General features: G+C 42.6%; 1 protein-coding gene across 3 annotated transcripts in view; it reads left to right on the top strand.

The window, feature by feature from the left end:
- The window catches only part of gcm2 (glial cells missing transcription factor 2), a 129,980-nt gene that overhangs the window by 29,292 nt on the left and 75,658 nt on the right, over positions 1–25,030 (top strand). For 2 of the 3 annotated variants that reach the window (XM_034182747.1, XM_034182679.1), the window contains exon 2: positions 22,979–23,042. The exons of the other annotated variant lie outside the window; for it this stretch is intronic. In XM_034182747.1, coding sequence (XP_034038638.1) covers positions 22,979–23,042 — 64 coding nt within the window. The remainder of the gene's footprint in view (positions 1–22,978; positions 23,043–25,030) is intronic. 3 annotated transcript variants of the gene reach the window in all.

The raw sequence follows: 25,030 nt of genomic DNA, 5'->3' as shown, positions 1-25,030 counted from the left end.
GATATTAACATGAAAACAGTCAGTAGACGATTACTTTCTGTGGCATTGCAAAAAGCAACACATGTGGTGCATGTGTCTCATCTGTGTGCGTGTGTGTCGTGCTCCCTCCAACACATGTGGTGTGCCGGGGGGCACACTTAATAAAATGTTTATATATATGTACAGATCTGATCACATGGGGGACAGCCAGGTCTGAGCGCAAACAGCCCAGGGAGGGGCCCGTCAGCTGATCACAACACACTGACAGCTGGATGATGCTCAGTGCACACATTACAAACACATAAACCACCGCCAGGACAGGTATATAAATAATTATGACAATACCTACATACGCAATTACATAACAAATAACGAAAATGATTGACCACATAACACAGAGTGACACGTTGGTCGGGGCGGTGGGGGGGTGTCCGCTTACAGCCGCTGCTGTTGTGAGCTCTGTTCCTGGATGTCCCAGCTGGAGAACACATACCGTGCTTTGAAGGACATGAACTTCCAACATTCCTACGTGAGGCGCATGTCTCTGCCTGCTGTCCTCACGTGGAAATATATAAAACATCTTTTGCCTTTGCACTGAGCTGCAGCGGCTGGACACACTGCACCTCATCCATGTCCTTGATGATTTCAGGCATGTTTCCACACCATTTAACGGGCCAGCAATGGTAGTGCAGTGATAAAGTTTCTGGCTGGCAATCAGCGCTTTTGTAAACTGCAGGTTCAAATCCCGTGGGTGGCATGTATTTTTCTTTTTTTTTCACAGCAGCTGCGCAATGTGGTTATACATGCCCCAGCTGCTCACACTGTGTTCCCGCTGCGATGGTGTCGTCCATGGTCGTGTACATCGTCACATGCACAAAACTGTTGCAGCGGGATCATTCATGTCTGCCCGTTGGCTCAGTGTTTTCATGGTTCGCTCATATGAGCTGTTCTGCTGTGATTCGCCCTGATTTGTACTTATTCGTACTGTGTGATGGGGCCCTTAGGGTCTGTTCCATTCTCTGGCCCTGACCAAGGCAATGCCTCTACATCTGGAGCTGGTCACCAGGCGCCGGACTGTGGCTGCCCACTGCTCCTAGTGGTTGAATTGTGTTTAACTGGAGTTAGGTTGGTTAGATGCAGAGGACAAATTTTGTTGAATGTGTATATGGACAATAAAGGCGATGTCATGTTATGTTTCATCTCATCTGACCAAAGGACACACTTCCAGTACGCATAATCTTTCTCCAGGTTGTCCGTAGCATATTTCAGTCTGGCTTAAAAGTGTGTTTTCTTTGGTGGAGGTGATGGTCTAGTGGTTAAGCGTTGGCCTAATAGTATCCTCAGTTCAAATCCCAGCCTAACTGGAAAATCACCAAGGGCTCTTGGGCAAGGTCCTTAATCCCCGAGTTGCTCCCGGTGTGTAGTGTGCACCTTGTATGGCAGCACCCTGACATCAGGGTGAATGTGAGGCATTATTGTAAAGCACTTTGAGTGTCTAACGCAGATGGAAAAGTGCTATATAAATACAGTGCATTTACCATTTCTTCAGAAGTGGCGTTTTTCTTGGTCTGCAACCTCACAGTCCATTCCTATCCTGGACTTGAGTGAGTATGGTCCTTGAACCTACAATTCCTGGCTTGCCTAAGTCATTCACTAAGTTGTTCTGGGGTCTTCAGACACATCTCTCACAAGTTATGTCCGCCAAGGACGTAATAAAATTATTGGCATTTATATATTCATCTGTCTCTCTGCCTGTTAGCAGGATTACGTAAAAACTACTGCAGGGATTTTGATGAAATTTTCAGCACAGATGCTTATTAGACTATGGAAGAAGCCATTAAATTTTGGAGGTGATCTAGATCCGGATCCAGAGTCTGGATCAAGTTTCACTTTATATAGGCTTTGATGGATTACGTCAAAACTAATTCACAGATTCTCACCAAATTTTCACCATGGATAGAAAGTTGGGCATGGAAGACTCCACTGAATTTTGGAGGTGATCCAGTTCCGGATCTAGATCGTAGATCAAAATTTCCCTTTATATAGGCTTTGAATGATTACTTCAAAACAACTTCACATATTCTAAAACGGCTAACTGATCATCTGCAGAGGAATGGTCTATTTGAAGAGTTTCAGTCAGGTTTTAGAATTCATCATAGTACAGAAACAGCATTAGTGAAGGTTACAAATGATCTTCTTATGGCCTCGGACAGTGGACTCATCTCTGTGCTTGTTCTGTTAGACCTCAGTGCTGCTTTTGATACTGTTGACCATAAAATTTTATTACAGAGATTAGAGCATGCCATAGGTATTAAAGGCACTGCGCTGCGGTGGTTTGAATCATATTTGTCTAATAGATTACAATTTGTTCATGTAAATGGGGAATCTTCTTCACAGACTAAAGTTAATTATGGAGTTCCACAAGGTTCTGTGCTAGGACCAATTTTATTCACTTTATACATGCTTCCCTTAGGCAGTATTATTAGACGGTATTGCTTAAATTTTCATTGTTACGCAGATGATACCCAGCTTTATCTATCCATGAAGCCAGAGGACACACACCAATTAGCTAAACTGCAGGATTGTCTTACAGACATAAAGACATGGATGACCTCTAATTTCCTGCTTTTAAACTCAGATAAAACTGAAGTTATTGTACTTGGCCCCACAAATCTTAGAAACATGGTGTCTAACCAGATCCTTACTGTGGATGGCATTACCCTGACCTCTAGTAATACTGTGAGAAATCTTGGAGTCATTTCTGATCAGGATATGTCATTCAAAGCGCATATTAAACAAATATGTAGGACTGCTTTTTTGCATTTACGCAATATCTCTAAAATCAGAAAGGTCTTGTCTCAGAGTGATGCTGAAAAACTAATTCATGCATTTATTTCCTCTAGGCTGGACTATTGTAATTCATTATTATCAGGTTGTCCTAAACGTTCCCTAAAAAGCCTTCAGTTAATTCAAAATGCTGCAGCTAGAGTACTGACGGGGACTAGAAGGAGAGAGCATATCTCACCCATATTGGCCTCTCTTCATTGGCTTCCTGTTAATTCTAGAATAGAATTTAAAATTCTTCTTCTTACTTATAAGGTTTTGAATAATCAGGTCCCATCTTATCTTAGGGACCTTGTAGTACCATATCACCCCAATAGAGCGCTTCGCTCTCAGACTGCAGGCTTACTTGTAGTTCCTAGGGTTTGTAAGAGTAGAATGGGAGGCAGAGCCTTCAGCTTTCAGGCTCCTCTCCTGTGGAACCAGCTCCCAATTCAGATCAGGGAGACAGACACCCTCTCTACTTTTAAGATTAGGCTTAAAACTTTCCTTTTTGCTAAAGCTTATAGTTAGGGCTGGATCAGGTGACCCTGAACCATCCCTTAGTTATGCTGCTATAGACGTAGACTGCTGGGGGGTTCCCATGATGCACTGTTTCTTTCTCTTTTTGCTCTGTATGCACCACTCTGCATTTAATCATTAGTGATCGATCTCTGCTCCCCTCCACAGCATGTCTTTTTCCTGGTTCTCTCCCTCAGCCCCAACCAGTCCCAGCAGAAGACTGCCCCTTCCTGAGCCTGGTTCTGCTGGAGGTTTCTTCCTGTTAAAAGGGAGTTTTTCCTTCCCACTGTAGCCAAGTGCTTGCTCACAGGGGGTCGTTTTGACCGTTGGGGTTTTACATAATTATTGTATGGCCTTGCCTTACAATATAAAGCGCCTTGGGGCAACTGTTTGTTGTGATTTGGCGCTATATAAAAAAATTGATTGATTGATTGATATTCTCACCAAATTTGCACAACAAACAAATCTTAGGGAATGGAAGTCTCCACTGCATTTTGGAGGTGATCCGGATCTGGATTGGTGGATGTCAGAAATCGCTGATTGCTCTTGTTTTCTTTTGCTTCCTAGCTCTGCCAGGCTAGTTTCGGACTGTGTGGCTCTGCGTCCTCTTATAACTTCTGCCAGTGAAGTTGGGTGGAGGTTATGTTTTCACCCCTGTTTGTTTGTTTGTTTGTGAACAGCCTGTAACCCACAATATTTCATATAATCACAAAACATCTTGATAAACAACATAAGTATGCAAGAGCACTCTTTCCAGACTATTCTTCCACTTTCAACACAATACAACCCAATATTCTACTTTCAAAAATGTCCCACCTGGGAGTGAACCCTTACCTGATCCACTGGTTTGCCTCTTTTCTAACAAATAGAGTCCAGTTGGTTAAGGTGAACAAGGTCCTTTCTTCTGCCATCTCATCCAACACTGGTGCACTTCAAGGCTGCGTACGTTCTGCAATACTTTTCACTCTACACACAGATGATTTCCATTCAACTTTAACCAGGATGTTTTGAAATACTCTGATGTTACTACTTTGCTGACATTACTACATGATTCAGAAAGTCCTGATGTGCTCCAACAAGGTGTTAATAAAGTGGTGACATGGAGCAAAAACAACGCTCTGGAGATAAACACAAAGAAAACCGAGGAAATTGTGTTTAGTCCAAATCCAATGAGGGTAAACCCCTTAATCATCAATAGTGAAACAATCCAACAGGTGGAGTCATATCAATATCTTGGCATAATGATAGATGCCACTCGATTTTGGAAACATCATATTGACTACCTCTGTAAGAAAACCAGAGGATGTATTTTCTCGTTGAATATCGTTTGGAGCTACACGAAAGATACTCCTACTGTTTTATACTTCTGTTATTCTCAGTGTACTGCAGTATTGTAATGCTGTGTGGGACAGCTGCCTGTCCACTTCTGTAAAATCTGTACTGAAACACGTTAAAAATCTGCTCAAATATTGTTGGTCAGCCTTTAGCGGGTCTGTATGAGACCTCTTATCACAACAACACAATAAGGCTGGTAAAAAAACATCATCTCTGACACTAACCATGTTCTGAGCAGTGAATATGTCCTTCTCCCATCTGGACACCGATACAGTGTTCCATAGTTTAACAAGGTCAGACTGAAACGTTTTTTTGTGTATCAGTCGATACTTAAACTAAATAAGGAGCTTAATCCATAACAACATTATCAAGGCTGCAATGCGAGTAAATTTTTGTTGTATGGATTGATTGTTTGTGAAATGTATGTGTCTTATTTGTGTTGTTTATGTATTGTGTCGTAATGGAGCTACTGAATATGCAAGACAAATTTTTGATCTTTGACAATTTCAAATTTCAATTTATTTTCATTTATATAGCGCAAAATCACAACAAGGTTGCCTCAAGGCACTTCACACAAGTAAGGTCAAACCTTACCAACCCCCAAAGCAGCAGTGGTAAGGAAAAACTCCCCCTGAGGAAGAAACCTCAAGCAGACCAGACTCAAAGGGGTGACCCTCTGTTTGGGCCATGATACAGACACAAATTACGAAACAATTCACAAAACGAACATACAGGAAATGTTGCCAGTGCACAGGACGGTTTCCAGAACAGATACCACACCCATCTCTGGATGGAGCTGCACCTCAAACAGGGAGAGAGAGGAAAAAAAAGCAGAATCAAACATCAGAAGGACAAATACAATGTAATTTGTCAGCATTAAGCAACAAGAAAAACAGAAGAAATACTAAGGTGATCACCGGCCACTAGCCCTAAGCTTCACTAAAAGACCCAGAATTTAGATAAAGTTGAGGCCGCGGCATGCTCCGTTTACTAATAAAATGAATTTAAAAGGGTAAAAAGCATAAAAACATACTATGCCATAATAAGTGCGTCTTAGGTCTGGACTGACTGTTTTAGTGACGCAGGGAGATCATTCCACAGAACAGGGGCACGATAAGAGAAAGCTCTGTGACCCGCAGACTTCTTATTCACCTTAGGGACACAAAGTAGTCCTGCACCCTGAGAACGCAAAGCCCGGGCTGGTACGTAGGGTTCAATTAGGTCAACTAGGTAGGGAGGTGCCAGTCAACAATTTTATAGACTAGTAGCAGAACCTTAAAATCTGATCTCACTGGGACAGGAAGCCAGTGAAGAGACGCCAAAATGGGTGTAATGTGGTCGAACTTTCTGCTTCGTGTCAAAACTCTGGCAACAGCATTTGGAACCAAATGCTGGACTGTGGTAAACTAGAAAATAGAATATTGCACTAGTCCAATCTAAAAGAGACAACCACATGGATTGTTTGCTGTTGTGATGCTCTTCCGAACTTTACACCGTTGTATACGCTGCTTTTATTCCTGTTTAGCACTCTTCTGGTTAAGTGTATCTACTCTTAATCTTATTTCAGTACAGTCCTGTTGTGAATTGCTGGCGGTTAGCATTCGCTGGTGGTTAGCATTTGCTAGCAGTTAGTTTTCGCTAGCTAGGTTGACTCCCCCTGCCGTAACTTTTATAGCGGTTTCTTTTTTACCTGTTTAATACTTCTGTTAGTTTTTCAGTGTAACTGCTGTGAATTTTAGGTCATTATTTTACTCCTGTATAAATCTTAGGAGTGGCTAGCATTTTCACTAGCGGTTAGCTTGCGATAGCTAGTTCGACCCCACCCCCCCGTTTCTTTAATACTTCTGTTAGTTTTTTAGTGTAACTGTTGTGAATTTTAGCTTAGTACTTTACTCTAGTGTTAATCGTAGGAGTGGTTTACTCGTAGGAGTTTTTTTTCCTGCTGTTCATACAAGTCTAATACTTCTGTTACTTTTTCAGTGTAACTGCTTTGAATTTTAATTAATTTATTTACGGCTGTGTAAATCCTGTGTGAGCCTTAGGAGTGGTTAGCTTATTCATCATTGGTTAGCTCGTGCTTGCTTGGCTATACTCTTGAATTTCCTCGTGCACAAAGTACACAACTTTTCACCCTCCATAAATCCTGCGTGATATTGGAAGATAGGGTGGCTCTTTTAGAGAGCCATGTCCGTAAGTTAGAACAGTTTATTTGCTCAGTGGAGTTTGATGTTACGGGCACTCCAGATGAGGTTAGTGTTGAGCCGGCTAGCGTGCCAATTAGCATCAGCCTAGAAATGCTGGCTGTGGAGGATGGCTTTCGAACTGTGGCTAGGCAGAGTCATGTGGGGCTCGGCGCCCAGTTGTGGTACCCCGATCACAATTACCACTGTGAACTGTGAATCGGTTCTCCCCCTTGGATTTGCCTGATGCGAATTCTCTGAGCCCAGGAGTGGCTTCCACTCCTGTCTCCAGGCCTAAATGCTGGACTTTAGTGATAGGGGATTCTGTCACCTGCAAAGTCAGGTTACAGACACAGGGTGATGTTAAATGTATTCCTGGGGCCAGAGCTCCCAACATTGCATCCCATCGTAGGGTGCTGACACTGCAGAAGGGAAGACAGACAAAGAAACATGAGATGAGATATAGTCACATAGTTAGTCACATCGGCACCAATGATGCCAGGATGAAGCACTCAGAGGTCACAAAAATGGACATAGAGAGGACTTGTGACCTTGCCAGAACAATGTGTCAGCATCAATGAATAGTGTCTGGTCCCCTCCCCTCATGGGATATTGAATAAGCGTTTAGCAGGCTGACATCATTAAATAGGTGGCTGGTGCAGTTTTGTTGACAGCAAGGCTTTAGCTTTATTGATAACTGGCCTTCGTTGTGGGACCACCGTGGCTTGCTGAAGTCAGACAGCCTCCACCCTACTGTGGAAGGCACCGCCATGTTGTCTGCGAACATAGATAGAGCTCTACAGGGAGCGTAAGCATTAGGAATTTACAGCAGGCCACGGAGCAGGTGATTAGAGACCCTGCAAGGTTTATGACAAATGTGGGTGTGGAATCCATTAGCTTTGCCGAGAAATTAGTGCAGAAAATCCACTATGGTGATAGTGCAGTTTATCTGCCAGGGAGGGAAATTCAACAAGTTGAGACTGTGGCCTGTTTCCGTAGACGTGCCCATAAAAATCATAGAGGGATATGCTTTGCAAACTTAATATCCATTAATACATTGGATGATGTTGAAATTGAGGATGACCCAATGGTTGTTCCAGCAATATCAAAGATTTTGTGTTTGCTACCTACAACACGTGTGGAATGTCTCAAACCTAAACCTACTTCTAGGCATCTTATATATGTTACTCTGGAACCACACCTAAACCCAAACAGTTCAACTGTGAACCCCACTGACGTCCTTAGACTGGGTCTCATTAACATAAGATCACTTTCCTCAAAATACTTTTTGATTAATGACCTAATTATTGATCATCACTTAGATATGATTGGGCTATGTGAAACCTGGCTTAAACCTACAGCTGTCCTCCCCTTAAATGAGGCCTGCCCACCAGCATATACATTTAGTCATGTCCCTCATGCTGCGAAGCAAGGCGGGGGTGTTGCTCTTATTTATAAATCCAGGTTTAGCTTATTAGCTCTACCTCTAACGTTAGTGACATGAAATTTGGAGTTCCACATGGGTCCATCTTAGGCCCCCTGCTTTTCTCCCTTTATATAGCACCCCTTGGGCACATATTGCAGCGTTTTGGGATTACCTGTCACTGCTATGCTGATGATACTCAGTTATACATGCCGATAACTGCTAGTAATCTCATTCACATAAAATCCTTAGAAGATTGCCTTGCATCAGTGAGAAGTTGGATGTCTATAAACTTCCTACTTTAATACTCTGACAAGACTGAAATGATGGTTCTTAGTCCAGTGAGACATCGGCATCAATTTGATCAGTTAACTCTTAGCCTAGGCAAAGACAAAGTGAGGAACCTTGGGATAATTTTGGATCCTACATTGTCCTTTGACCACCACATTAGAAATATTATGAGGACTGCTTTCTTCCACCTGCGAAATATAGCGAAGATTTGTCCCATCCTGTTTATGGCTGATGCTGAGACCCTGATCCATGCGTTTATCTCTTCTAGATTGGACTGCAACGTTCTATTTTCTGGTTTACCACAGTCCAGCATTAGGGCTCTCCAATTGGTTCAAAATGCTGCAGCCAGCCATTTGACACGAAGCACAAAGTTCGACCACATTACACCCATTTTGGCATCTCTTCACTGGGTTCCTGTCCCAGTGAGATCCGATTTTAAGGTTCTGCTATTAGTCTACGTATAAAATTGTTCACAGACTGGCACCTCCCTCCCTAGCTGACCTAATTAAACCTTACGTACCGGCCCGGGCTTTGCATGCTCAGGGTGCAGGACTACTTCATGTCCGTCGGGTGAATAAAAAGTATGCAGGTCACAGAGCTTTCTCTTATCTATCTCTTATATACCTCTACTGGTGGTTGGCTCTCACTGTGGTATTGTATCACTTCCTGTGTCACTTTTCTGCGCTGGTTGTGAAATGTTTAGTTATTCCTCGGCCTCCTTTAGCAGTAACAGTACTTGTAATAAGTGTAGCTTATTCGTAGCTTTGGAGGCCAGGCTGGGCGAATTGGAGACTCGGCTCACAGATCACACAAATCACAACAAACAGTTGCCCCAATGCGCTTGATATTGTACGGCAAAAGCCATACAGTAATTACAGAAAAACCCCAACGGTCAAAACTACCCCCTGTGAGCAAGCACTTGGCGACAGTGGGAAGGAAAAACTCCCTTTTAACAGGAAGAAACCTTCCGCAGAACCAGGCTTAGGGAGAGGCAGTCTTCTGCTGGGACTGGTTTGGGCTGAGGGGAGAGACTCAGGAAACAGACATGCTGTGGAAGAGAGCAGAGATCAATCACTAATGATTAAATGCAGAGTGGTGCATACAGAGCAAAAAGAGAAAGAAACACTCAGTGCATCATGGGAACCCCCCAGCAGTCTAAGTCTATAGCAGCATAACTAAGGGATGGTTCAGGGTCACCTGATCCAGCCCTAACTATAAGCTTTAGCAAAAAGGAAAGTTTTAAGCCTAATCTTAAAAGTAGAGAGGGTGTCTGTCTCCCTGATCCGAATTGGGAGCTGGTTCCACAGGAGAGGATCCTGAAAGCTGAAGGCTGTGCCTCCTATTCTACTCTTAAAAACCCTAGGAACTACAAGTAAGCCTGCAGTCTGAGAGCGAAGCGCTCTATTGGGGTGATATGGTACTATGAGGTCCCTAAGATAAGATGGGACCTGATTATTCAAAACCTTATAAGTAAGAACAATAATTTTAAATTCTCTTCTAGAATTAACAGGAAGCCAATATGGGTGAAATATGCTCTCTCCTTCTAGTCCCCGTCAGTACTCTAGCTGCAGCATTTTGAATTAACTGAAGGCTTTTCAGGGAACTTTTAGGACAACCTGATAATAATGAATTACAATAGTCCAGCCTAGAGGAAATAAATGCATGAATTAGTTTTTCAGCATCACTCTGAGACAAGACCTTTCTAATTTTAGAGATATTGGGCAAATGCATAAAAGCAGTCCTACCTACATATTTGCTTAATATGCGCATCGAAAGACTCTTTGTCAGCCTGGCTACAGTGCTGAAAAGAAACCTGGGGTTGTTCTTATTTTCTTCAATTAGTGATGAGTAGTAAGATGTCCTAGCTTTACGGAGGGCTTTTTTTATAGAGCAACAGACTCTTTTTCCAGGCTAAGTGAAGATCTTCTAAATTAGTGAGACGCCATTTCCTCTCCAACGTACGGGTTATCTGCTTTAAGCTGCACGTTTGTGAGTTATAACACGGAGTCAGGCACTTCTGATTTAAGGCTCTCTTTTTCAGAGGAGCTACAGCATCCAAAGTTGTGCTCAATGAGGATGTAAAACTATTGACGAGATAATCTATCTCACTCACAGAGTTTAGGTAGCTACTCTGCACTGTGTTGGTATATGTCATTGAAGAACATAACAACGAAGGAATCATATCCTTAAACCTAGTTACAGCGCTTTCCGAAAGACTTCTACTGTAATGAAACTTATTCCCCACTGCTGGGTTGTCCATTAAAGTAAATGTAAATGTTAAGAAATGATCAGACAGAAGGGGGTTTTCAGGGAATACTGTTAAGTCTTCAATTTCCATACCATAAGTCAGAACAAGATCTAAAGTATGGTTAAAGTGGTGGGTGGACTCATTTACATTTTGAGTGAAGCCAATTGAGTCTAATAATAGATTAAATGCAGTGTTGAGGCTGTCATTCTCTGCATCTATGTGGATGTTAAAATCGCCCACTATAATTATCTTATCTGAGCTAAGCACTAAGTCAGACAAAAGGTCTGAAAATTCACAGAGAAACTCACAGTAACGACCAGGTGGACGATAGATAACAACAAATAAAACTGTTTTTTGGGACTTCCAATTTGGATGGACAAGACTAAGAGTCAAGCTTTCAAATGAATTAAAGCTCTGTCTGGGTTTTTGATTAATTAATAAGCTGGAGTGGAAGATTGCTGCTAATCCTCCCCCTCGGACCGTGCTACAAGCGTTTTGACAGTTAGTGTGACTTGGGGGTGTTGCCTCATTTAAACTAACATATTCATCCTGCTGTAACCAGGTTTCTGTAAGGCAGAATAAATCAATATGTTGATCAATTATTATATCATTTACTAACAGGGACTTAGAAGAGAGAGACCTAATGTTTAATAGACCACATTTAACTTTTTTAGTCTGTGGTGCAATTGAAGGTGCTATATTATTTTTTCTTTTTGAATTTTTATGCTTAAATAGATTTTTACTGGTTGTTGGTGGTCTGGGAGCAGGCACCGTCTCTACGGGGATGGGGTATTGGGGGGATGGCAGGGGGAGAGAAGCTGCAGAGAGGTGTGTAAGACTACAACTCTGCTTCCTGGTCCCAACCCTGGATAGTCACGTTTTGGAGGGTTTAATAAAATTGGCCAGATTTCTAGAAATGAGAGCTGCTCCATCCAAAGTGGGATGGATGCCGTCTCTCCTAACAAGACCAGGTTTTCCCCAGAAGCTTTGCCAATTATCTATGAAGCCCACCTCATTTTTGGACACCACTCAGACAGCCAGAAATTCAAGGAGAACATGCGGCTAAACATGTCATTGAACATTGCAGTAGTCCATTCTCGAAGCAACACATGCAAGAATCAGGGTCTCTGCATCAGCCGTAGACAGGATGGGATGCATCCTTGCTATATTTTGCAAGTGGAAGAAATCAGTCCTCATAATATCTCTAATGTGCAGGTCAAAGATCAGTGTGGGATCACAAATCACCCCAGAGCTCCTCACTTTGTCAGTGTGATGTATGACATACAAGTCTAGGTTATGTGTTAGCTGGTCAAACTAATGCCAAGCACCATCATTTCGGTCTTGTCTGAGTTTCAAAGTAAGAAATTGCTGGACATCCAGCTGTTCACTGATGCAAGGCAGTCCTCTAAGGATTTCATGTGGATGAGATTACCAGAAGTTTTCAGCATGTACAACTGGGTGTCATCAGTTAGCAATGAACATTAATCCCAAAGCGTTGCAATATGTGACCAAGGAGTGCTATATAAAGAAAGAGAAGCGGGGGGCCTAAGATGGACCCCTGTGGAACCCCATATTTCCTGCCACCAATGTTAGAGGCAGTGTTGCATGAGAGCGACTGGTTAGGTACAATGTCAAACATGCAAGGGCACTCCTAGTAATCCCAAAATGATTTGCCATCTTATCAAGTAGAATACAAGGAGCTACTGTATCAAACACAGTGCCAAGATGTAACAGCACCAGAACCATAGTGGTGTCTAAATCCATTGCAAGGAGAAGATCATTTACCATTTGGTAAGGTTAAACAAACACAGTCACCTTGGTTCAGTGGTTACTTGCATGACCTCAGGCAGAAGGCTAGGGGTTTAGAACAGAAATGGGGTAGCTCTAAATTAGAAGTATTCCACCTTACATGGCGTGATGCTATTTTAGACTATAATCATGCACTACCAAACAGCTCAACTGTCAACCCCACTGACGTCCTTAGACTGGGTCTCATTAACATAAGATCACTGTCCTCAAAATCATTGTTGATTAATGACTTAATTATTGATCATCACTTAGATATGATTGGGTTATGTGAAACCTGGCTTAAACCTACAGCTCTCCTCCCCTTAAATGAGGCCTGCCCACCAGCATATACATTTAGTCACGTCCCTCGTGATGCGATGCAAGGCGGGGGTGTAGCTCTTATTTATAAATCTAGGTTTAGCTTATTAGCGGTTGGAGGTCACAAATATAACTTGTTTGAGCATCTGATTCTCCGCTCCGCTCAGGATATTATGCATTGCCAAGGTCAGAAGACTAAAAATCAGCCGTATTACTTTGTCACTGTATATAGGCCTCCTGGCCCATATTCTGAATTCTTAGATGAATTTGGTGCATTCATTTCTAACTTGTCAACGAGAGCAGATAACATTCTGATCATTGGTGACTTTAACATTCATATAAATAAGCCTTCTGATTCCCTCTGCAAATCATTTATTGAAATTGTGGATGCATTAGGATTTCGGCAGTGCATTCAGGATTCGACACACATTAGTGGAAATACCCTGGATCTGGTTCTCGCACATGGTATTGCTGTCACGAATATTGACATCATGCCTCTTACATCAGTGGTCTCTGATCACTCACTTATTAAGTTTACAGTTTCACTGCCGTGTTTAGTGGAACAACAGCTTATTTATCATTACGGTGATGCATCAACTCCTCAACTAAGACTGAACTAGAAGCTAGATTGCCTGATGTCTAAGCCTCACTTTTGACAAATACCCAGTCAGTTGACAGACTTGTGGATAGTTTAAACTCAGTGCTCAAAACGACACTCGACATGATTGCACCACCTGTGTTGAAACCGCGCTCCCCCAAATCGCAGTCACCTTGGTTCAATGTTTACCTGCATGACCTCAAGCATAAAGCAAGACGTCTAGAACAGAAATGGCGTCGTTCAAAATTAGAAGTATTCCACCTTGCATGGCGTGATTCTATCTTAGACTATAAGCATGCATTATTGGCTACATAGCGGACCTATTATTCGGATTTGATCAACATAAACAAGCATAACTCAAAGTTCTTGTTCAACACGGTGGCAACACTTATTCATGGACAACCACCTGTAGTTCGCTCTCCTTTTACAGCACAAGATTTCCTGGATTACTTTGAGAAGAAAATAGATAACATTAGGTTGAACATATCCCAGCATGCCTTAACCCAGCCAGTACACCCTGCTATTGAGGTGGGCGCCACTACTGAGGTATTACCTAGATTTACAGAATTTGATTGTATCTCTCTAGACATGCTGACGAAACTCGTAACGTCAACAAAAAGCACAACCTGTTTATTTGATCCTATACCAACAAAACTGTTTAAGGACCTGTGGCCCACTCTTGGGCCGATTGTGCTGGAAATTATTAATCTTTCTTTAACTTCTGGATCTGTTCCTAAACGTTTCAAATATGCATTGATTAAACCATTACTTAAGAAACCTAATCTTGACCCTAGTGTATTGAAAAACTATCAGCCGATATCAAATCTATCATTTTGCTCTAAAATTCTGGAAAAAGTGGTGTCACGGCAGCTTGTAGACTGTCTTACTGAGAATAATCTCTTTGAGCCGCTCCAGTCTGCTTTTAGAAAATATCATTCCACAGAAACGGCTCTCACTAAAGTGGTGAATGATCTTCTGCTTACAATGGATTCGGACACCACTACAGTTCTGTTGCTGTTAGTTCTCAGTGCTGCATTTGATACAGTGGATCATTATATTCTACTTGATAGTCTGGAAAATCATTTTGGGATTACTGGGAGTGCCCTTGCTTGGCTGACGTCATACTTGACCAGTCGTTCTCACTGTGTTTTGTACAGTAACACTACCTCTAACCTTAGTGACATGAAATTTGGGGTTCCTCAGGGGTTTGTCTTAGGCCCCCTGCTTTTCTCCCTTTATATAGCACCCCTTGTGCACATATTGCGGCATTTTGGGATTACCTTTCACTGCTATGCAGATGATACTCAGTTATATATGCCGATAACTGCTGGTAATCTCATTCACATAAAATCCTTAGAAGATTGCCTTGCATCAGTGAGAAGTTGGATGGCTAGAAACTTCCTACCTTTAAACTCTGAAAAGACTGAAATGATGGTTCTTGGTCCAGTGAGACATCGGCATCAATTTGACCAGTTAACACTCAGCCTAGGCTCGTGTGTCATACATCACACTGACAAAGTGAGGAACCTTGGGGTAATTTTTGATCCTTCGTTGACCTTTGGTCTCCATATTAGAAATATTACTAGGACTGCTTTCTTCCACCTGCGATATATAGTGAAGATTCGTCCTATCCTGTCTATGGCTGATGCTGAGACCCTGATCCATGCGTTCATCTCTTCTAGATTCTACTACTGCAATGTTCTATTTTCTGGTTTACCGCAGTCTAGCATTAGGGGTCTCCAATTGGTTCAGAATGCTGCAGCCAGACTTTTGACACGAAGCAGAAAGTTTGATCACATTACACCCATTTTGGCGTCTCTTCACTGGCTTCCTGTCCCAGTGAGATCAGATTTTAAGGTTCTGCTACTAACCTATAAAATTATTCATGGACTGGCACCTCCCCACCTAGCTGACCTAATTATACCTTACGTACCGGCCCGGGCTTTACATTCTCAAGGTGCAGGATTACTTTGTGTCCCTAAGGTGAATAAGAAGTCTGCGGATCACAGAGCTTTCTCTTATCGTGCCCCTGTTCTGTGGAATGGTCTCCCTGCGTCAATAAAACAATCAGATTCTGTGGAGACTTTCAAGTCCAGACTTAAGATGCACTTATTTTCCCTTTCATATGGCTAGCATACTGGTGCAGTTCTGTTTTACGCTTTTTACTCTTAATTCATGTTATTAGTAATTGAAGTGGGCCGCGGCCTCAACTTCACCTAAATTCTGGATCTTTTAGTGAAACTTAGGGCTAGCGGCCGGCGATCACCTTAGTATTTCTTCTGTTTTTCTTGTTGATTAATGCTGACAAATTATACAGTATTTTTTGTCTTTCTAATGCCTGATTCTGTTTTTTCTCTAAGGTGCAGCTCCATCCAGAGATGGGAGTTGTGTTTGTGTTGGCGATCCTCCTGTCCTGTGCGCCAATAGCATTTGTATATTCGTCCGTTAATTGTTCTGTGAATTGTTCTGTAATTTATGTCTGTATCATGGCCCAAGCAGAGGGTCGCCCCTTTGAGTCTGGTCTGCTTGAGGTTTCTTCCTCAGAGGGAGTTTTTCCTTACCACTGTTGCTCTGGGGGTTGGTAAGGTTAGACCTTACCTGTGTGAAGCGCCTTGAGGCAACTCTGTTGTGATTTGGCGCTATATAAAGGAAATAAATTGAATTGAAATTGAAATTGAAAATTGAAATTACTGGCTACAAAGACCTATTACTCTGATCTGATCAACAAAAACAAGCATAACTCAAAGTTCTTGTTTGACACGGTGGCAATACTTATTCATGGACAACCACCTGTAAGTCGTCCTCCCTTTTCAGCAGAGAACGTCTTGGATTACTTCGAGAACAAAATAGAAGAGATTAGTTCCAGCATATCCCAGCATGCCTTAACCCAGCCACTACACCCTGCTATTGAGGTGGGTGCTTCCACTGAGGTACTACCTAGATTGAGAGAATTTGATAGTATCTCACTAGGTATGCTGACGAAACTCGTAACCTCTACAAAAAGCACAACATGCTTATTTGATCCTACCAACAAAACTGTTTAAGGACCTGTGGTCCACTCTTGGGCCGACTGTGCTGGAAATTATTCATCTTTCTTTAAGTTCTGGATCTGTTCCTAAATGTTTCAAATCCGCAGTGATTAAACCATTACTTAAGAAACCTAATCTTGACCCTAGTGTATTGAAAAACAATAGGCCGATATCAAATTTATCATTTTCCTCTAAAATTCTGGTTTCACGGCAGCTTGTGGACTATCTTACTGAGAATAATCTTTTTGAGTCACTACAGTCTGGCTTTAGAAATGATCACTCCACAGAGACAGCTCTCACTAAAGTGGTGAATGACCTTCTTTTTGCAATGGACTCAGACAACACTACAGTTCTGGTGCTGTTAGATCTGTTGGTGCTGCGTTTGATACTGGTGATCATCATATTCTGCTCGGTAGGCTGGAGAATCATTTTGGGATTACTGGAAGTGCCCTTGCGTGGTTTACGTCATATCTTTCCAGTCATTCTCACTGTGTTGGGTACAATAATACTACCTCTAACCTTAGTGACATGAAATTTGGGGATCCATAGGGATCTATCTTCGGCCTTCTCCTCTTTTTCCCTTTATATTCAAGGATTCAAATTCAAGGATTCAAAAGAATTTTATTGTCATGTGCACAAAAGAACATGTTCCCTGCACAATGAAATGTGTCTACTGCATTTAAGCCATCCTAATTGCCAATTAGGAGCAGAAGTCGCCATTAGGCGCCCGGGGACCAGCTCCAGATGTACATCCCTGCCTTGGTCAACAGCAGGGCTGAGCAAACCAAGACCGACCCATAACAAACGACACACACATAACACACAACACACATAGGCCGGCCCGGTACATAAACACATATAAAAAAGCACACACGAGGGAAGAAGAGAAGAAAAAAAAACCCTCATAGCCGCTGCATTACACAGCAGCAATGAGGAAAAAAACCCCCATCAGCACAGAAAAACAATAATCACACAGACAACAAAGACACAGGACGACAACCGAGATTTGAAGGTCCAGTTTATCAGAACACTCGGGAGGCAGCCTATTAGGCGCCGTCAACGGCCTTGTCCGACAATCCTGGAAGGGGGAGGGGCTCAGCCCTGAGCAGTCCACTGTCCACAGTCAACGTCAGAGCTGGAGAAGCTGAGGGGAGGGAATGACCAGGGAGCGAGGCTTAAGTGTTCTTCTTGAGGAGGTTTTTTATCACAGCGGCCTTGAAGTGCAGCTGTGTTTGGGGAAGCCAAATGAATATCCACATTAGCAGACGCCTGAAAGATTCCACAGTCCTGAGAACAGAGTGGGTCTCAATACATCTGAATGTAGAATGTGGTCTTCACTGACGGTCAAAGCGGATTTCCAGAGCTGCAATCCTGTCCGAGATGTTTTCTAGCATGCGGTTAACACCCGCCGACTGCGCAGCCACTGCCTTCCCATTCGAATCAATCGTGTAGGGCAGCCTGGAAGGCCCAATTAATGCTGCCTGCACTTTCTTAATTTTCCGGTAAACCAGTGCCATGCCCGCTCCACACAGCAGAAAGCCGGTCACCACCAAGCCAAATATATATACATCTTCGACGTCCTCCACAGAAAGCGTGTAAAGGCACATGACCTGCCATCTCCTCCACAAGTCCATCACGTAACCCATCACATGCGTCCCGGCAGGACAGGTCGGTTCCTCCGCCCCCGAATGTCTTGTGGAAAAAATAGTGTCAATTGCATTCAGAGACCGCTTTAACAGATCCATTTTTGTCGTTTTCCAGAAGAGCAAAGCTGCAGCCTCACAGACAACACGCCACAGAAGCAGGGAAGATAAGGAGGGAGGGAGAACAGAAAAATGCGTCCGTCTCGGCCGAGTGCAAGATGGCAAAAAAGCTCCCATTGGGCATATACTGCAGCGTTTTGAGATTGCCTTTCCCTGCTATGCTGATGATACTCAATTGTACATGCCGATAACTACTGGTAGTCTCATCTCATCCACATAAAATCCTTAGAAGATTGCCTTGCATCAGTGAGAAGCTGGATGAATGGCGGGTGTGCGGCAGTGCAGTGGCTTCTTGAGCTCCCGGTTAAGCCTTGATATTTTTACACTTAACAGCTGCTATTGGTACAGTTTTGGGCTGAATTTGTGTGTGAACTACAGCTTAACCGAACTGATGGCCATCAGAAACAGTTCGGTCTGCACAATATCTCCGGAGTTGAAATCTGCACTTGGGAGACAGCGGCTCCTGAGGACAATGGAGTGGTGCAGCAGAGTGCGGGGAGCAGCCCGCAAGAGGAAGCGGTGCACCCATAAACAAAAGAGAGGAAAGCGCGGGGGTACACTAGCCCAGTTAAAGGCTAGCAGGCCGCCGATTCCAACTCTCTTTTTGGCCAGTGTCCACTCACTGGATGGCAAACTGGATTTGTTATGTCTGAGGCTGAGTACTTCCACAGAAATGAGGAACTGTGCCATTCTTTGTCTCATGGAGACCTGGCTTAATAATAACATGCCAGACTCAGCCTTCCAGATTGATGGACTGCAGCTTTTCTGAGTGGACCATGACCACTGGTTGGGGAAAACACAGGGGGGAGAACTTTGTGTGTACGTCAATGAAGGTTGGTGTACAAATTGTGGACTGGTTAAAAGCTATTGCTCTGAGGCTATAGAAATAAATCTTTCTCGTCACTACTCATCACTATTATTTACATCACGCCGGATGCTAATGCTAGCGATGCGCTGAAGGAGCTACATGACATCATTAGCTCGCTGCAAGCAAAGCACCCGGAGGTGTTTTATGTGGATGCGGGGGACTTTAATCACGTGAAACGGATGGACACTCTGCCTAGTTTTTACCAGCATGTTACCTTTCCCACATGTGGAGACAACACTCTGAACTGTGTGTACACCAACATTGGTGGAGCATACAGGGCTCTCCTCCGCCCTCATCTTGGCTCCTCCGACCACATCTCCATCCTGCTGGCACCAGCGTTTCGCCCGCTGCTGAGGCGGACCAGGCCAATAAAGAGAACACTCACTGTGTGGTCCAAAGACGCAACCTCTATGCTCCAGGATTGCTTTCAGTGCACAGACTGGCAGGTTTTCATGGAGGCAGCTACGTGTGAGGGAGAGGTGGACCTGGAGGAATACACCTCCTGTGTCCTCAGCTTCATCTACAAATGCATTGATGATGTCACTTCAGGACAGCAACCTGCTACTCAAATCAGAAACCCTGGCTGAATGCTGAGGTGAGAGCTCTGCTGAAAGCTACGGATGCTGTGTTCAGGGCAGGTGAGGCATCAGCGCTCACAGCAGCAAGGAAGCTGCTGAAGGCCAGCATCAGGAGGGCCAAGGCCACATACTCTCAAAAAATCCAGAGTAACTTTACTTTTTAAAACAAAACTCAAAACATATTTGTTCTGATGTGCTTTTGATACTTAGTCTTTTTAGACTTGGGAATAAAATGAATCCGTGTTCCTCTTTTTAACTATATTTTAAATGTGATTTTTATATGTACAGTGCTTTGGTCAACTTAGGTTGTTGTAAGGTGCTTAACAAATAAAATTTGATTGATTGATTGGCACAGCAGCTGCACGGCTGCTGAGAGGGGGGCTCTGCAGTGGGTGGTAAAGGCTGCACAGAGGATTGTAGGGAGCAGCTTTCCCACCACCTCAGATCTCTACTTATCACAGTGCAGAGGAAGGGCTCTCTGCATTCTGAGGGACTCCTCCCACCCTGCACAGTCTGCTTCAGCTCCTTCCCTCAGGCAGGCAGTTCAAGAGCATTCAGAGCAGAACTACTAGGCTCAGAAACAGCTTCTTCCCTGAGGCTGTCAGACTGTTGAACTTGAGCCATGCTCCATAAGAATCTACATCATCACATACAGACTGCACTAAAACCACTTTAATTGCCCATGTACAAAAACCTTCTGTGTGCAACATATGTGCAGTATTGGTTTCCAACTAATTCCCAGTGCAATGTCATAGTTATACTTGCTGTTCACACCTATATTTGGTATTAAATATTGTAATTTTGGCTTTTAATTCATTTTAATAGGTTATATTTATAGTTTTTAATTTTTAAATAACCGGGACCTGAGTACAAATTTCGTATCACTAACATGGAAATGTGAGTTGGCATGACAATAAAGTTCCTTGAATCCTTGATGTTTAGTAATGTCCTACTTTTAAAGTCTGATAGACTGAAATGATGGTTCTTGGTCCAGTGAGACATCATCATCAATTTGTCCAGTTAATACTCAGCCTAGGCTCATGTCATACATCACACTGACAAAGTGAGGAACCTTGGGGTAATTTTTGATCCTACGTTGTCCTTTGACTTCCACATTAGAAATATGCTGCTTTCTTCCAAGTGCTAAATATAGTGAAGCTTCATCCCATCCTGTCTATAGCTGAAGATGAGACCCTGTTTCATGCATTTGTCTCTTCTAGATTGAATTATTGCAATGTTCTATTTTCTGGCTTACTGCAGTTCAGCATTAGGGGTCTCAAAATGCTGCAGCCAGACTTTTGACACGAAGCAGAAAGTTTGACTACATTACACCTATTTTGGTGTCTCTTCCAGATTTTAAGGTTCTGCTACACAGACTGGCACCTTCCTGTTTTGTGTGAAGCGCCTTGAAGTGACTCTGTTGTGATTTGGGGCTATATAAATGAAAATAAATTGAAACTGAAATTACCACTTTAGTGAGAGCTGTCTCTGTGGAATAATACTTTCTAAAAGCAGACTGCAGTGGCTCAGAAAGTTTATTCTCAGTAGGGTGGTCCACAAGCTGCTGTGAAACCACTTTTTCAAGAATTTTAGAGCACAATGATGAATTTGATATTTGCCTAAAATTTTTCAGTTGACTAGGGTCAAGATTAGATTTCTTAAGTGATGGTTTTATCACTGCAGATTTAGGAACAGTTAAGCATTAGTTGGAGGAGGAACCCAGTATGTAGACAGTGAGAAGATGGATGAATTTCAATCTAGATGATTTATTGTCACGAAACAGTTCACTGAGTGCACAGGTGACAACTGTCCCAAAAAATATCCACAAACAAGGTGAAAACTTACAAAAACAGAACTAGAGCTAAACACGACCAAGACAGGGCAAGCTCAGAGAGCAGGTACTTACACATAGTAGTGAGAGCTGACGATGGCACAGGAAAGGCACTGACATAAACAATGACAATAAATCAGTAAACGCAGAAAACAAAAGTGAGGGTTTAAATTATGAAGGACTAAGTGACAATAGATTTGTGAAAGATGAGGAGGCGGAACCAAAAGATGCACATGAAAATAAACAGAACCCAGGGAGACAAATAATTGAACAGACAATAACCTGTGCTATAATAATAATAATAATAATAATAATAATATGAACAACAAAAGGTGAGCAAGAAATAAATAATCATTCAGAACTGCAAAAGATGAGAAATCAAAACACGGATATAAATGACAAACATGGAGGTGAAAAAAATTAAACCATACAAAACTGAGAATGGCATATCAAGGTGACAACGCTTAATGACAATTAGAACCAAACTATAATCAAAACCAAAACCTAGAATATAACACAAGGACATGGAACAAAGAATAAACTGTGCACACAGGAAGCAAGTGGATGACAGACAGGGGACTTACACATAAACCAAAAAAGATGGTCAACATATGCCACAGATAGGAACACACACCAGACACAGAGGGTGGATGGAGACAATGTTCACGACACACAACCACACACATACTCAGTGTGCAGGGAGATGGACGCACATGATGGACCAGGGAAGACACACACACTCACAGGGAGCGAGGAACAAAGGACATGACAGACACAACGACACACACTGGAGGAACGAGACAAAAGCAAAACATAATGCATAAACTATAGGACAGGAATCATCAGTAACAAACAAATGAAAACCCACAAACATACAAAGAACTAAAAACCCTAGCCAAATGGGCCGACGGGTGTAACCCCCACAGGAACACATCCCAAGGTTAGTGACAGATTAATTTGAGCGAAGTGACGTGCAGCAGTGCAAAGCTCACTCATCATACACTGTGTTCCAAACAGGAAGTGTTAGATCTTGAGTCAAGTGAAACAGGAAATGTCAAATGTTGAACACTTCCTGGATTGACACTTCCTAGGTTGAAAATAAACGAGATCTCGTGGCATCTCTCTGGAATTCAATGGCAAGTTCACACTGAAACAGGAAGTGGCAAATTTTGAGCCCACTGTGAAACAGGAAATGTTAACACTTCTTGGATTGACAATAGAGAAGATCTCGTTGGATCTCATGGGAATTCAGAGGCAAGTTGAGACTGAAAGAGGAACTGCCAAATTTTGAACCTACTGTGAAACAGGAAATGTCAAATGTGTTTACCTTTAGAAATGTTTTTTATAATAACCCCCTAGTTTTGTTTTCTGAGTGTTTTATTTCTGTCAATCTGTGTATGTCTGCAGGACATGAAGCAATTTGATCCATTCCAGGAGTGGACAGATGGTTATGTTCGATATATCTACAGCGGTAAGAAACAATGAACATAAATGAAATATTGAAAAATTTAACTTCAAAACACTGGAACAGATGTTTTTTCTCTCTCTGCAGGCAGAATAAATTGCTTTGTCATACTCTGAGTTTGACACAAAAGGCAAATCTGTTAATTATAGATGGGAATAGCAGTGGACCTCAACCCTCCGGAAGTAAACCATCCCAACTTTTTTACGTTCCTCAGACAACCCAAAAATAATCCAAATCTTCCAAAAAGTCAAAACTGGCCTCCAAACTGATTGCCAAAATAGATTATGGAAAACAGTCATTTGATGGAAATTCTGGACACCATTTCAAATTCAAAAATCATGAATTAAATTATTTATGCAGGCTGGGATTCTTCTGGGGGCACGTAAAACCAACACGCTAATCATGAGCTTGGGCAGTGTCTGGGGTGGTATCTGTCTAACTTACCTCGGTTTGTATTCCTAGCACCTACATCTCTTGTTGACTTAATGGGGATGGGTGGGGGTGGGGAGCTGTGTGCCTGCACCCTTCTAATGCCGTGTTCACACCGGACGACACGCGATGCCACAAATTCATGTCCCTTGCCTGACGATGGATGTGCCACCATCGCCCGGTGTGTTGCTCTGCTTTCGCTGCGAAAATTCGCCCCAATGCGTCATCAAATAAGAGGAGCTTCCATTCTGCTCGCCGGCTCCGGTTGTCAGTCAAGTCGACATGGCGGACCTTGATCACACTGAGCGAGTTGTTGTGCTCTATTTGTTGTAGAAAGCTGACAAACATCGCCAGCGGCGCCATCCCTGGGTTCAGAACATCTTCATGATACGTTCCCAATTCGGGGAGTTTCATTATTTGCTGCAGGAGCTGCGTCTGGATGATGGCCGCTTTCAGTGGTACTTCTGCCTCTCCAGGAACCAGTTTGAGGACCTCCTCTCCCGTTCGCGCGCACATATGTGAACAATTAAAAAAAAAAAGACTGCTGCTGCGGTGCTGCTGCTCGCTCTCCCCTCCAACTCTGTCATAATTGTGTTATAAACCAGTCACCATTTGTTTTATTATACATCTGTGTAGTTAATAAATAAAATAATCTTCATGGACGATTTGTTTGCGCACGCACGTGAAAAAAAAAAGTGCCTGCTGCCGCTGCTGCGGTGCTGCTGCTCGCTCTCCCCTCAACACTTCAAATACTCTGAGAACGGTACAGGGGCATTGAAGCTGGTGGGTGAGCCGGGAAGGCACGAATTGGGTCCCGCTGCATTGCAAGGTGCATTTGAGGATGAGTACTGAGGTATAAATGTACTTACTGTGAACTGAAACTTTCTTCTCATGGAATACTTTTGAAAATTAGTCCTCTGTATATCATTTTTAGGTGATTCTTTAACTACGGGCACTATTGGCCTTGTAAATGTAATTTCCACCACACCATTGCCTTACTATATAAAGTGCCTTGGGGCAACTGTTTGTTGTGATTTGGCGCTATATACATGTGCTCTGATGTCACTGTTTATCTCCATAGGAACTACCCAAACAATCTTTCATACAAACTGTTTAAAGGGACATTACAGTGTTGTGGTGGAAATTACGGCAATAGTGTGGGACAACTACATTTTGTTTAAAAAAATCACTACAGTTGTATGACATTGAATACCCCAATTATGTTTTGATTATTTTACTGATATTTTATTCAGAGATATTTTAAAACATTAGAAAAAAAGTTTCTTTACCATTCATTTTTATCATTGAAGATCAAAAGTCTGGGTGTGGGACAAGCACAAAACGACTATTTGCATATAATGATGCTGAAAAAAGGTGAAAAAGTCATCATAGACTACTAGAACAAATTTCGTAACACACATTCATTGTAAAGATAACTATAAAAGTGTGAAATTTCCCCTTTTTTCTGTTTTTCATACAATATGATCAAAGGACATAATAAGTGCCGTAGTCTAAGAATCACCCTTTTATGTGTTGCAATGGGGGGGTACTCTGGATGTCATCTT

Source organism: Thalassophryne amazonica, chromosome 1, assembly GCF_902500255.1.
Source record: "Thalassophryne amazonica chromosome 1, fThaAma1.1, whole genome shotgun sequence".
NCBI lineage: Eukaryota > Metazoa > Chordata > Actinopteri > Batrachoidiformes > Batrachoididae > Thalassophryne > Thalassophryne amazonica.
Note: the sequence above shows the minus strand (reverse complement) of the source record. Positions and strands in the feature narration are given on the sequence as shown.